Genomic DNA, 14,851 nt, shown 5'->3' with positions numbered 1-14,851 from the left:
GACTCTCAAAACCCCATGCAGTACCCCATGGGGTAACCTACATATTCAAAAACCCCAGGGACAGCCCATGGGCACAGGCTCAATGCCTGAAACAGGCTGTGGCTTGCTGAGAAGGCACCTCCTGTTTCCCACTTACCCCAGACTTCCCCAGCCTTTCTGAGCCCGCTAGATCCACCAGGTTAATTTTGGAAGTGACGTACTTTTCATCTGATAAAGTCCGTGAATGGGCCTATGAAACATCCAAACAGATGTTAGCCATCACAGGGAGAAGTTTCTGACAGAGCAGGTCCCTGGGACTAGGCTGCCCCTCCCGGGTTCTTCAAAGATCATGCTCACCTCCACATAGATGGTGAAAATGCAGTGTGACCTGGATGAGTTTTTGTTCATTGTGTGAGAGGCTATAATCCTGTTGGTCTCTCCCTGAAAAGGAGGGGGAACATAGACAGCATTTTGAAAAATTAAAATAGTAAGATATTTGGCTCATTTTTAACTCACAGCTACACAAGTGATTTCATGTTACTGCCATCAGGCCTTCCAGAGAAATCTCATTTATAAACAAGTAGAATGGGACACCAACCCGGAGTCCAAACCTAGACCTTTACCCTCCACCTAGGTGTGTGAATCTGTAGAGCATTCTGAAAAGCAAAGTAGCAATAAACATAAAGAGTTTTAGAGGACACCTAGGTGGCTTAGTCAGTTAAGCATCTGTCTTTGGCTCTGGTCATGATCCCAGGGTCCTGGGATCCAGCCCCACATTGGGCTCCCTGCCCATCAGGGAGTCGGTTTCTCCTCTCCCTCCTGCTCATGCTCTCTCTCTAATAAGTAAAATCTTTAAAAAAAAAAATGAAGTCTTAGAAATGTTCACGAATACTGACTCACAATCAACCTACATATTCAGTGATTAGGGAATGATCTGTCTATACAATGGAATGTGACACAGCCAGGAAAATGTTGACAAATATTTTTTTAAAATTTTTTTATTTATTTGACAGACAGAGATCACAAGTAGGCAGAGAGGCAGGCAGAGAGAGGAGGAAGCAGGCTCTCCGCTGAGCAGAGAGCCCGACACAAGGCTCGATCCCAGGACCCTGAGATCATGACCTGAGCTGAAGGCAGAGGCTTTAAACCACTGAGCCACCCAGGCGCCCCGACAAATATTTTTTAATCATAGAGAAACATAGACTCCAAAATCATATCAAACTAACATCAATGGCACATTAAAAGGATTATACACCAGGATGATGGGGTACTAACCCCTGGGATGCAAAGATGGTTCAGCACATGCCAATCGATCAATGGGGTGCACCACATCAACCGAATGAAGGGTGAAATCATATGGCAGGGCAATCTAAGGAACAAAAAAGCACTCCCACAAGAAAGAATACACAGATGCTTCCAAAAAGATGTTCAGAATGGTCACTTCTGGGTTGGGGTTTAGAGGTCATTTCTTTATTTTTTCATTTTTTAAAAAGATTTTATTTTTAAGTAATCTCCATACCCAACGTGGGGCTCAAACTCACAGCCCTGAGACCAAGAGCAGCATGCTCCACGAACTGAGCCAGCCAGGTGCTCCCATGTGTTCTTTTTATATATGTTTGCACATTTTCATGTTTTTACAATGAACATGTTATTACTTTTTTTCTGAAGATTTTTTATTTATTTGAGAGAGAGCACACACGTGCGTGTGTGCACACAGAGATGGGGGGGAACAGCAGAGGGAGAAGCAAACTCCCCGCTGAGCAGAGAGCCTGACATGTGGCTCATCCCAGGACCCTGAGATCATGACCTGAGCCGAAGGCAGAGAGTTTAACCCACTGAGCCACCCAGGCACCCCCCCTTTGTTTTTTAAGATTAATAACTTGTACTTTTTAAAAAAGATTTTATTTATTTATTTGTCAGAGAGAGAGAGAGAGCACACACAAGCAGGCAGAGTGGTAGGCAGAGGTAAGAGGGAGAAGCAGGCTCCCCACTGAGCAAGGAGTCCGATGTGGGACTTGATCCCAGACCCTAGGATCACAACGTGAGCTGAAGGCAGTGGCTTAACTGACTGAGACACCCAGGCGTCCTATAACTTGTATTTTTAAAGGGACAACAGGCCCTTGCCTCTAATTCACAGAATTGGGCCCTCTGATCAGAATACACCTAAAGACGTGGCAGAAACGGCTGTTCTTAGGAGAAAAAGGACCTGTGGGAGAGACCCCCGTCCCCTTAAAGGCCCCAGAGAAATACTCTGAACAAGGCCCAAAGCAGTGGTAACAAGGTCCCCTGGGGAGAGGAAGGGAAGCCCTAAGCCATGGAGCAGACCTGGCTGACCTCCTCGCTGACCCCCATGGCCATGTCTCCACAGTTTCTCACTTTCGCCTGTCCCACAAATTCAGTGGCATTTGCCAAAAGCATAAGGGTCACTACACCTTCATCCTTCTGTCCCCACTTTGTGAAGTGCTCTCTCCCTTTGCCTTTCTGGCTTCCACCAGGCAAGCTCTGATGGCCTGAGAACTATACTTCCCTCCATGAAGAGTCCTGTGCTAACTGCTCCCGAGCCTTCCTTACGCAGCATAGCAATCTAGAAACTTCCACCTGACCTTCCCTCCCTTCACCTGAGGCTTGCGTCATGGCTTGACAGCTGATCAATCTTACCCAGTTCCCTCCCTGCTTCCTTGATACAGGAACTTCCCCTCATAAAATCTGCATATTTAATCCCATCTTGGCCTCTGCTTCTCAGAGAATCCAGACTAACACACTTTGAAAAAACTGTTTAATAGACTGACAGTTGGCTTCTCACTACTAACGATGGAAAACATAACTTTGCAATGGTATCTTTAATATGATAGAAGTGAACAAATGCCAAAACAGAATTTTATACCCAGCAAAACTATCTTTTGAGATTTAGGATAAAATAAGGACATTTCAAAATACAAGAAACTCTTTGTTGCCAGCACACTCACTGTAAAGGAGGTATAACGGAAAGAAAGAAAACATCCTCCAGTGGAAGGTTCTGGAGAAAAGAAAGTGGTAAATATGAGGGTAAATGTAAAAGAATGCAGACTATATAAAACAATAATGATTCCCTTGCAGAGTCAAAAAACAAAAATGTAAAAGACAAGGCAACAATCCTATGGTTCTTACAGAATCCAGGAGGAGGGAGAGGTTTTCATGAACTTTAGATTTTGAGAGGTTTTATTTTATTTTATTTTTTAAATATTTCATTTATTCATTTGACAGACAGAGATCACAAGCAGGCAGAGAGAGAGAGGGAAGCAGGTCCCCTGCTGAGCAGAAAACCCGATGCGGGGCTCGATCCCAGGACCCTGGGATCATGACCTGAGCTGAAGGCAGAGGCTTTAACCCACTGAGCCACCCAGACGCCCCAATGATGTGTCAGAAGTGGGATACGAAATGAGAGGTTTTATTTTAAAATAATTGTTAACATGATTAAAATGGCAATGTTATAGATAAACATGATGTTGGGGATAAAATGACATTCTATTTTGATCCACAAGAAGTTTCAAAGAAATGTACAGGCAGGTTCCTGTACCCTTCACTCAGCCTCTCCCTGTGCTGATATCTTGCAAAACTATAGCACAACATCAAAGCCAAGAAGATGACACTGGTATAATCCACAGAGATGATTCAGATTTCACTAGATAGGTATGTTCATTTGGGTATGTACACATTAACTAAATGTGCAAGTTGTTATTTCTAGGATAAACTGAGAAGGTGAGAGATATAAATATGAATGAACATTTAACCTCTAAATTAGTAAAGGGGGCAAAAAGGACAATAATAAATTAAATATTCAATTAAAAAGAAAGCAGGGGGAGTGCCCAGGTGGCTCAGTCAGCTGGGTGTCTGCTTTTGGCGAGGAAGATGGTTGTGGGATCCTGGAATCAAGTCCCGCATCAGGCTCCCTGCTCAGCGAGAGTCTGCTTCTCCCTCTGCCCCTCCCCCTGCTCATGCTTTCTCTCTCTCACTCTCTCTCTCAAATAGGTAAATAAAAATCTTAAAAAAAAAAAAAAGGAGGTTAGGAGCACCTGGGTGGCTTAGTCAGTTAGACATCTGCCTTTGGCTCAGGTCATGATCATTGGGTCCTGGGACTGAGTCCCACATCGGGCTCCCTGCTCAGCAGGAAGCCTGCTTCTCCCTCTCCCATTTCCCCTGTTTGTGTTCCCTCTCTTGCTGTGTCTCTCTCTGTCCAATAAATAAATAAAATCTTTAAATAATAGTAATAATAAATAATAAATTCCCCCCCCAAAAATTGAACTATGCTGTTGGAGGAAACACAGGTGGTAAACCTATAAAGAAGACCAAAGAAATGATCATAAGTCAGGAGAGTGGTTATTACCAAGGGAATGAATAAACACTTATTCATGATAAAAACCCTTCCCAAATTTGGACCTTCTTTAACCTGAAGCCACCAAAAACCTACAGCAAACATCCTTCGTCACAGTGAAATGTTAGGAGCAACAAGAGGACAAGAAAACCCAACCGTTGCCTCCTGGGACGCTACCTTCCCTGTAGATGCAAGGGCTCCATGTATAAATCACCCCAGAGGACACCTAGGTGACTTTTTAAAAAATGTTTTATTGACACATAATTTAAATAGCATAAAATTCTCTGTTTTAAAGATACGATTCAGTGACTGTTTTTAGCAAAATTTATAAAGTTGTGCAACCATCACCACAATCCTGTTTTAGAAATGTTGTGTAACTCCAAAAAGTTCCCTGGGCCCATCTGCAACCATTTCCCACTCCTTCCCCCGAGCAACCACTAATCTGCCTTCTATCTCTAAAGATGTGTCCACTGGGACATTTCAAATGAATGGAATTATACAGGATAGTTCTTTTGTGTTTCTTTTACTGAGCATTTTCTTGAGATTCCCCCATATTGTACCATCTATTGCTAGTCCATTTCTTTTGTTTTTTAAGATGATTTTAAAGATTATTTATTTATTTGACAGACAGAGATCACAAGGAGGCAGAGTCAGGCAGAGAGAGAGGAGGAAGCAGGCTTCCCGCTGCACAGAGAGCCTGATGTGGGGCTCAATCCCAGGACCCTGAGACCATGACCTGAGCCAAAGGCAGAGGCTTTAACCCACTGAGCCACCCAGGCACCCCTCCATTTCTTTTTATTGCTGAATAGTTTTCCATCATATGATTGTAACCCATTTGTTTCCCCATTTATCAGGTGATGGATATTTTGATTATTTCCAGTCTTTGGCTATTATGAATGATGCTGTTATAATATTTGCCTACAAGTCTTCGTGTGAACACAGGCTCTCATTTCTATTGGGAAAATACCTAGGAGCAGAATTGCTAGGCCCTATGATAAAATTAATGTTTACCTTTTTAGGAAACAGCCAAAATGGCTGCACCATTGTACATTTCAGCAACAAAGTATAAGAATTCCAACCTAGGGGTGCCTAGGTGGCTCAGTCGATTAACCATCTGCCTTCAGCTCAAGTCATGATCTCAGGGTCCTAGGACTGAGCCCCATAACCAGCTCCCCGCTCAGTGGAGAGTCTGCTTCTCTTTCCCTTTGCCCCTCCTCCCATGCTTATTATCTCTCAAATAAATAAATAAAATCTTTTTTAAAAAAAGAATTCCAACCTATATGCCTTTTAAAAAATAGCATGCATTGAGGAGTTTTGTAGATTTGTAAGAGCTCTTACATACTAAGGATGTTAATCCTTATTTTTTTCTACATTATAAATGCCCATGATTTAATGTTAACTGAAAAAAAGGATAATCTTGACTACGTTAAGAAAAAATTGCACAGGGAAAAAAATACTAGAGGAAAATAAGCCAAAATAAACATTATTGTTGCTGTATATAGGAAACAGACATGTGAATTCTTTTTCTTGTTCCTGTATTTTTTCTTTACTATCTGAACTTGCTTAAAGAACATATATTAATATTCATTCCGATTATCAAAGTAAGTGAAAAACTAAGGAGGAGGGAGGGAGCAAAGTAAAAAAGGGAAGAGGGATGCCTGGGTGGCTCAGTCCATTAAGCATCTGCCTTCAGCAGGGTCCTGGGATCAAGTCCTGCATCAGGCTCCTTGCTCAGTGGGAAGCCTGCTTCTCCCTCTGCCTGTGGCTCCCTCTGCTCTTGCTCTCTATGACAAATACATTAATAAAATCTTTAATAAATAAATATAAAATATTAAAAAGGGAAAGGAAAGAAGGAGGAAGGGATGAAGGAGAGAAGGAAGGAAGGGGCCTTTAGACTTGGTCATCTCACCTCAAAAAGGAGGCTGAAGGCATCCTCCTCTTGATTTGTAAGGTGGACCGACAAGCCCTTAATGAAGACCCCTTGAGGGTTTTCCACGATGGTCATTGGTGTGACTGATGGCCCAACATAGGGCAGAGTAGACAGGAGATCAAACAGACTCTCATTGTAGATTTCCAGGTAGGAAACACGCACAGTGATGGCATGTGTGGGGCGTTCTTCGATCATCCTAAAAACCTAGATGGGGGATTGGACAGCAGTCACCAAGAGCAAAACTCCAATGACCAGCCCATGTTAGAAGGATTCTGGCCTCAGCAGGGAACATCAAAAAGTACAACAAAAAAATCTTTGTCCTAAAAGAATTTATAGTCTAGCTGGCATGATGGTCATCATCAACAATTACTACTATCAGTCTATTGAGTGATAATTATTATCATGTAGTTTTTTGAGGCTGGGCTTAACAGATTGAAAAGCCCCATGACATGATGAATGGAAAAAACTCTGGAGTGAAGATCCCTTATTTTATGGAGTCTCCACATATAGATGCCTCTTTCACAACCATTATTTAATTCCATGCTCACAACTCCCCTGTGACTGAAGCAAGGCAGGGGCAATGCCCACCTGTGGCAAGGTCCATGCAATGAAATTATTTGTCTAAGGTCACTTAGCTCCTGAGAGAAGCCAAGCCCAAACTCAATCTTCTCAGCTCCAAATACCTTCCCTGGTACTTATGGGCAAGTGACTTTGGTCTGGTCTTTTCCTCTCTCTGGACCTTAACTTTCTTAACTGTCAAATGGGCAGTGGGGGTTGGGCTAGATGATCCCTTAGGCCCCCACCTTGCTCTAACAGTCTAGGTCTATGCTGTCCAACACGGTAGACACCAGTTCCAAGTGGCTGCTAAGAACTTGAAATGTGGCTGATGCAAATTAGAGACGAAATTTCAAATTTTATTTAATTGTAACTAATTTGAATTTAAATTTCAAAGCAGCTCCTAAATTCAGTTACTGGTAAACTTTTCAGTATGTTTGGAACAACTTGGGTTTATAAATCTACTTCTTCAACAGTAAATTTTATGAAATGTAAATACAGATCAAGTAGTCCTGATGAGTATTTAGTGTCTAAATGGAAATGGGCCATAAGCATAAAACACAAACCACGAAGACTTGGTGTGAGAAAAATAATGTAAAATATCTCAAGAGTTTTCACATCGACATATGATGTGGAGATTATATTTTGCATATACTGACATAAAATATATCAAAATCACCTTTGTCTGTTTACTTTTTAAACTGTGGTTACGGGAAAACCCCAAATCGCATGTGTGGCTTCCGTAATATTTTACTGCGCAACACTATTGAAGCTGAAGATGCTGAGATCTTGAGGCTTTGACAGCGAGGCATGAAGGACACTTCTTCACCAATGAGAGCTGGGCAGTCTATACAGGGTCCTTTCCATTTCTTACAGGACAGGGCTAGAAAACCTCAAGATGCTTTTGGGAAAAACCCACTTTGCCGCCTACTTCCCAAAAGAGGGTCCTCACAGGACTCCACAGAAAGGCCCCTCTATGCTGCATTCAGAGTTCCCAGACCCCTGAGGGCTGACTCAGTCCTGCACACTCATGTTGTGCCTGCTTCTTCCCTTTGCTCTTTCTGGGGAAGTGGTGGTGGTAGAAGCCAGAGCAGGCCAGTAAGGCAGCTCTCTAAGAGTCCACATCCCCCTCATTAGAACAAGGAAGGAACATGATTAGGACCTCCAAATCCTTAATTACAGGATCACAGACCAGTGCAGCAGCCAAGAGGCCGGTTGACACGTCCTCACAACTGAGGAAACTGGCTCCGCACGGGCTTGGGTCAAACTCTGAAACCTGAACCCCCGGTTTCCTGAGGTCTCTGCACCCCCACCCCCTCAGTGTGCATCCTGTGTCTGGTAGCAGGCCTAGGGTTGGCAGCAGCTGTGGTAAGAGGAGGGACCCGTGCGGCACCCCATCTGTGGGCCCACTCCCTACCTGCTGTAGGGCACGAGGAAGGATCCCCCGGTGCTTGTAATTCTCAGTTGCCCCTGTCATGGTGTATGTCTTGCCAGCTCCCGTCTGCCCATAACACATGATGGTACCTGCAAATATTTGGAAGCATGTCTTGGTGATGTCCAGGAAAAGAGCTCCAAGAATAGCTCTTTCTATTTTTTTAAAAAAGATTTTATTTATTTATTTGATAGAGAGACACAGTGAGAGAGGGAACACAGTAGGGGCAGTGGGAGAAGGAGAAGCAGGCTTCCGGCCAAACAGGGAGCCCGATATGGGGCTTGATCCCAGGACCCCGGGATCTGAGCCAAAGGCAGATGCTTAATGACTAAGCCATCCAGGTGCCCCTAAGGATAGCTCTCTTATCTGCCAGCATGCCTGGTGCCAGCCTGGACCCGGGCATGGAGGTGGCCATCAGGAGCAGCCGTGGACATGAGGAACTCCTGCTATGGGGGGATGGGTGGGCAGGGAAATGGGCACATAAATGGTCAAAACACAGACTGCTATAGTGAATCTGGCCCATATGGCTCCCTGTGCCAAGAGAAGATCCCACCATCAGGCTTCTGAGCCCAGCAGGTATCAAGGAACAGAGAAACTGGGAATTTTCCTAGACAGGTGAGGACGGAGACAGGAACATTGAACTCTAGCCCTTCTTTAGCAAAGCCATGAACTGCCAGTCTCAGCATAGCCTCCATGGAGCTGGCCAGGCCAGAGGCAAGAAGAGCTTTCAAAAGCCCGGGAAGAAAGGTGTGTAGACTTCAAGTTTCCACAGGATCGATCAGGGCTGCTAGTTGGTCCCCTGCCACTTCCAGAAACAGACCACCATGACAGGTCCTGACCTGGCCCCAATTTCCTCTCCGCGAAAACTTCTGTTTGCACCTGTCACGTCTTTGAGATTTACCATCCATCACCACCAGGCTCTGGTGCTCCTGTTCCCATCTGCCCTTCCTCCTGGTGTGGCCAGTTTGAGCCAGACCCATCCCAAACGTTGCTTCAGGGCGACACGGGGCCATGGAAATCAGCGTCTGCCTTCCACACAGCAATGCTCTAATTCCTGGGATTGGTAGGTTTTACACAAGGGGCTCTAACTCAGCATGGGAGCCAAGGTCAGAAACAGTATCTACTAACTTAAGTGTGCAGGAAGGAGTCACAGCAGGTAGGACTCAGAGCCCATTTGTGATTCCACAGCACCCAGAGCCCAAGACTATTAACCTCCTAGACCTTCTTAGTTCCTTGGGGCCAAATCCCCTGAGGGTCAATGAAGACCATACCTACGTGTCACAAGTAGGATACATTACAATGCATGGGCCTCAACACTAAACAGACTTTTAAACCAAAGGCCTTAAACTTGCAGACAGGGAACATTCCAGTCACATGGACAAAGTTTACAAATGGTGATACATTCTTTCTAAAGATTTTCAAATATTAAGATTTTCAAGCATCTTAGACTAAACTAGCTGATAAAACCTTCCCAATAAAGCTGATTTTAATTTGTTAAGACAATCAAACTCCACTCCATTTTTTTTTTTTGGTGCTATATGTAAATAACCCTATACTAGAATAGGAAGAGTAGACTGATTTTGCTGGTAGAATGAATGGAAGTAGCTCCTAGCAAGTAACCAAGAGAAAAGTATTTGGACTCAGTCAAATTTATAAGGACATTATCTTCCAAGCTAATATTTGAGAGATCTGAAACAGGATAATAGTTCAATCCCCATGACCTATAAAGAGCCACAGCCTTTGAATCTTCCTATGAAGGTAGGATCCCAGAACTTTGGATCAAGTCATGCCCACAGTATCACCAAGCAAATAACTGGTTTTCCACCATAAGAAAATGGAGATGGACAAAGAAGCAAACAGGAGTTAGCATGTGAGGTTATCTTTTCTTTCATCCACCGTAAAATACTTGCATCTCTTCCTCCAGCAAGGGTTCTGTGGGTTCTTATGTAAAACAACTGACAATTAACTAAATTACCATTGTATCCATCGAGGGCCTGAGCAACCAAGTCCTTTGCGACTGTCTCATAAACCAAGTCCTGGGAGGCATTGTGGAGAACTCCATCCAGCTTGAACGACCAGTCTGTCTGCTTGTTATTGACAACCCCTCTCTGAAGATCTTTTTTTAAGTGAATATCAATGCTCTAGGAAGAAAGGAAGAGAGAGAGTATTTAGGAAACCGGTATGAAAAACTCACTGTTAGCTAAGGCCTAACCTAGAGAAAATAGAGGAAGTGAACTTTAGGAGGCACAGGGACTCCCACCAGTGGCCAATATTTCAGTGAGTTCTTGGGGATGGGAGAAGGAATCTCCTGCAGGAAGATCACACAGCCCTTAAGGTGGAAGGATCGGGAGACTAGAGCATGTCATAGTTTCAGGATTTGTCACCCTAGGTTACTGGGTGCTGTTTGCCTTGGTTTCCCCATCTATGATATTGAGTCAAGCACATTTATCCTATTTCTATTAACCAAGCTTTAGACACATTCACTAAGCACAGGGAGGCCTTGAATTAGGCCAGAGAGAAAAGTGGGCTTGGTGACAGATGCCTGGGCTTGAGCTATATCTCTTACATGCTATGGGCCTTTGTGAGGAATGAAGAATTAACAGCCACAGAAAAGGCTCTTCTTGGTTTCCCATAGTTCCTCACTGGTGTTACAGCAAATCCAAGGTGCCTACATACTTGTAATTAGCATATTTTTAGATGCACAGATTTCTTTAAAAAAAAAATTAGATGCTCTATGGCAGAGCTGAGTTAGGAACCCATTATATTAGGTCAATGGTAAATTCCAAATCTTCACTATGGGGACTTCTGATGTAAACAGACTCTTGTTGGATTTTTGTCCTGGTTGCCCTATTCCAGGAGCCAAGACACAGTCACATGCAGAAAAGGTTAAGATCAAGAAAGAGAGGCTCGGTCCATTCACACATTAAGTGTTCCGTGCTTCCATGTTCGTTGAAACCGTGCCAAGTGTGAGCTTTTTTTCTGACTGCCAAGACTTGCAAAGTTTGAGGAGTTTGCCCTTGAATTCCTCCCTTAAAGAACATCTCAGTGCTGCCCAGAGTGGATGCACAGTTGTTTGCTGAATGAAAACATAGGACTCTCTCAACCTGTCCCAAGTCTTTCATGGGCTTCAGAAAGACGGTCATGACAGTGTTAAAGGCATGGGAACAGATAACTCTTTCCAGTTATCTCAATAAGAGTTTCTTCCACTGCTTTGGTAAGTTTAACAGTTATCAACTTAAGACATTCTACCTGGACCCCCGGGGAGATTGTGTAACAGCAGATCTGATCACCAGAAAGTTTTATGAGTGTGCACAAATGTCAGCTTTTCTATATAAGATACAAGGATGAAGGTAAATGTATTAAGCAAAAACATAATTAAAAATGGGAGTTTCAAGGGTTTCCTCATCAAAAGCGATTCAGGGGAGTGGTTTGGACTTGTTGGACTCTGGAGTCCATCTGAACTTTTGTCAATTCTGTCTTTGTCCTTACAGGCTGTTTGGAAACAGGGTCATGTTGTAGCAAGGGGGGACAGAGGGACCAGGCCCACGACGGCAAGTGCGTTCCACTTACTTTGTTGTCATCTCCGTATTTGATCATTTCGTGAGCAAAGTCGTCGGTGGGTTTGACACGGACAAACGCATGAACCTTTTTCCTAGTGCCCATTCTAGCTAAAAACGACAAAACAGTGTAACTTTCAGTGGTCATCATCAAATGACCATCATTGGGGGGAGGTGCTGTCGCTTACAAAGAAGAGTAGAACACAGTGACATGCAGTCTGTGTTTTCCTATTCTCAAGAGCCAGTTTTCCTTTTAACCCCTTAAACTGTCAGTGCTTTACGCAGGGACACTGCTCAACATACACAGGCACTTCCTGCTATTAAGGCTGACTCATCATTTTCCACCAATGGCCCCCTAAGAGACAGACACACAAGGCAAGAAGAATGTTCCCTTGAGTGGCCTAATCTTAGATGTGTCTCCTAAAAATATTCTGTAATGCAGTCCACTTACGCTTTGCCTCATTCATTATATTTTCCTCTAAAATACTTAGGACGTGCATTTAAACTAATTTTCTTTTCTTCACTAGCATACATTACTGCAAATGCCACATTTCCTCCTCTACCTCCATGTGACTGACTTAGAAAAGAAAAACGATTCCCTAGAAATATATTTAATCTAGCCCATAATCAAATATTCTTTCTTCTCTGGCAGTCCATTGAGAAAAAAATCAGAGAGCCCTCTACCTCCTCTTCCTCTCTCAAATCTAACTATACTTTCTTTCAGGTAGACACACTTACATTTGTATTTCTTTATTTATACTACTGTGAATAATACGATGTGTAACAAAATATTAAAATAAAACCTTGGGGTAGCTTCATGGAATAGGATGTAAGGTTATAGGACTAGGGAGGCAGATTCAGGTAAGTGACCTTCCTACTATATAGAGCTGTCCTATAAATGGAAAAAACTCAAGCAAAGTCAAGATGCCAGCTAACAGTGATGCCACCAAAGGGACTATTACATTGAGGGGAGAGTTAATTAATCTCTTAGATTCTGTCTAACTGAAGTATTTTATAAAAACATTTTTAAAGGGTGCCTGGGTGGCTCAGTTGTTAAGCGTCTGCCTTCAGCTCAGGTCATGATCCCAGAGTCCATGGATCAAGTTCCGCATCCGGGTCCCTGCTCAGCAGGAAGCCTCCTTCTCCCACCCACTCCTCCTGCTTGTGCTCCCTTTCTTGCTGTGTCTCTCTGTGTCAAATAAATAAATAAAATCTTTAAAAAAAAATTTTTTTTAAATCGAGGGCACCTGGGTGGCTCAGTTGGTCAAGGGTCCAACTCTTGGTTTTGGCTCAGGTCAAGATCTCAGGGTCGTGAGACGGAGCCCCATAACTGACTCCACTCTTAGGGAGGACTTTACTTGAAATTCTTTCCCTCTCCCTTTGCTCCGCCCCCTAGTTGCATGCTTTCACTCTCTGTCAAATAAATAAATGAAATCTTTAAAAAAACATTTTAAAAATTGAATTATAGGGCACCTGGGTGGCTCAGTGGGTTAAGCCGCAGCCTTCGGCTCAGGTCATGATCTCAGGGTCCTGGGATCGAGTCCCACATCGGGCTCTCTGCTCAGCAGGGAGCCTGCTTCTTCCTCTCTCTCTCTGCCTGACTCTCTGCCTACTTGTGATCTCTCTCTGTCAAATAAATAAATAAAAATCTTTAAAAAAAATTGAATTATACAACCAAATGATAACTAATAAAATCTATTTCTTTTTTAAAAATATTTTATTTATTTATTTGACAGAGCAATAGAGAGAGAGCACAAGTAGGCAGAACCGTAGGTAGAGAAAGCAGGCTCTCCGCCAAGCAGGGAGCCCTACGCGGGGCTCGATCCCAGGACGTGGGATCATGACCTGAGCTAAAGGCAGACGCTTAACTGACTAAGCCACCCAGGTGCCCTTAAATCTCCTATTTCATCGGATACCAGTCTCATTGGTGAAATCACATGAGGCCCTCTCTTGACAGTGACTGTGTAAAAATATTTAATACTAATTAGACAGAAAATCTTGGTTCCAGCATCGACACAGAGTGGAGAAGCAAAGACGGTTATTAAACAGAAGGAACGATTGTGCTATTTTTATTGCTTTGAGGGGAACTTAAAGCTTAGCTCTTGAGGTACCTCTCATATACTGATGACAAATGATTAAATATTGAGAAAAAATATCAAGAGCTCTAAGGAAAGCTAAGGAAAAATCAATCTCTAATCATCATCAATTGCATTAAATCTGGTTAAGGAATTCTAGAAAACAAGATGAAAGTCTATGAAAATATATTAAACTTCACTGTTTGAAACTACTGGGGAAATTAACATAATTTTAAGTTGTCCAAAGAGAAAACATTTCTAATTTTACGTATAAGTTTTCCTAATACTGATCTAATTTTTTTTTCTTTCCTTCTTTTTCAAATAATGTGAATATATCATCAAGTAGTCTATGGTCATGTAGTCCTAACACTGGGCTCTCAAATTTCAATAATTTTACTTTTATGGAACTATGCATATAAAGAAAGAATGTTAAAAACTCATTTAGAGTTCATGCTCCAAATGTACAAAACACATTTGGAATAGAGACAAGGCCAGAGAGTCTGGATGTGTGCTACATGGTAAGCTTCTCTTCTGACTTCCCTCTCAGGCTTAAACCAGTTCAAGAAGAAATGAGGCATTTACCACTAAAATAACCTGTACCTTCAAGGGGCAGGAAAGGGGAGTTGAAGCCAAAGAAATCTCCTGGGTATTTTTAGAAAACAAAACAAACACAAAAAACAACCAGCAAAGGATTTGTTGAATTCACGAGGAGTTAGAAAAACATGAGACACAGAAGAAGCTGATTCAATTTTATATTCAAACTGGAAAATAGCCAAAACATGGTGATTAAGGAAAAAAATAGTTTGCTCGAACTATTGCAAAGAACTCTACAAATAAATAAAATTAATTGTTAAGACCTTTACTGTAAAGAAAAAGTCATACATGACAGGGATTTCTTCTCTGGATTATAATTATTTCACTTTTTGTTTAAAAAGATTTTCACCTATTTATTTGAGAGAGAGAGCACAGAGG

At 42.7% G+C, this 14,851-nt stretch overlaps 1 protein-coding gene across 7 annotated transcripts in view; it reads right to left on the bottom strand.

The window, feature by feature from the left end:
* KIF9 (kinesin family member 9) overlaps positions 1-14,851 on the bottom strand; it is a 49,597-nt gene that overhangs the window by 31,622 nt on the left and 3,124 nt on the right. For 5 of the 7 annotated variants that reach the window (XM_044253698.1, XM_044253701.1, XM_044253700.1 and 2 more), the window contains 6 exons: positions 11,818-11,915; positions 10,223-10,388; positions 8,233-8,339; positions 6,240-6,464; positions 337-420; positions 137-229 (listed from right to left, as the gene is read on the bottom strand). In XM_044253698.1, the coding sequence (XP_044109633.1) occupies positions 137-229; positions 337-420; positions 6,240-6,464; positions 8,233-8,339; positions 10,223-10,388; positions 11,818-11,915 (773 nt within the window). The remainder of the gene's footprint in view (positions 1-136; positions 230-336; positions 421-6,239; positions 6,465-8,232; positions 8,340-10,222; positions 10,389-11,817; positions 11,916-14,851) is intronic. The other 2 variants (XM_044253702.1, XM_044253705.1) reach the window with 2 other exon arrangements.

The sequence above is a fragment of the Neovison vison genome, chromosome 6, assembly GCF_020171115.1.
Source record: "Neovison vison isolate M4711 chromosome 6, ASM_NN_V1, whole genome shotgun sequence".
Lineage (NCBI taxonomy): Eukaryota > Metazoa > Chordata > Mammalia > Carnivora > Mustelidae > Neogale > Neogale vison.
The sequence above is the reverse complement of the archived record's forward strand: the minus strand, read 5'-3'. Positions and strand labels throughout refer to the sequence as shown.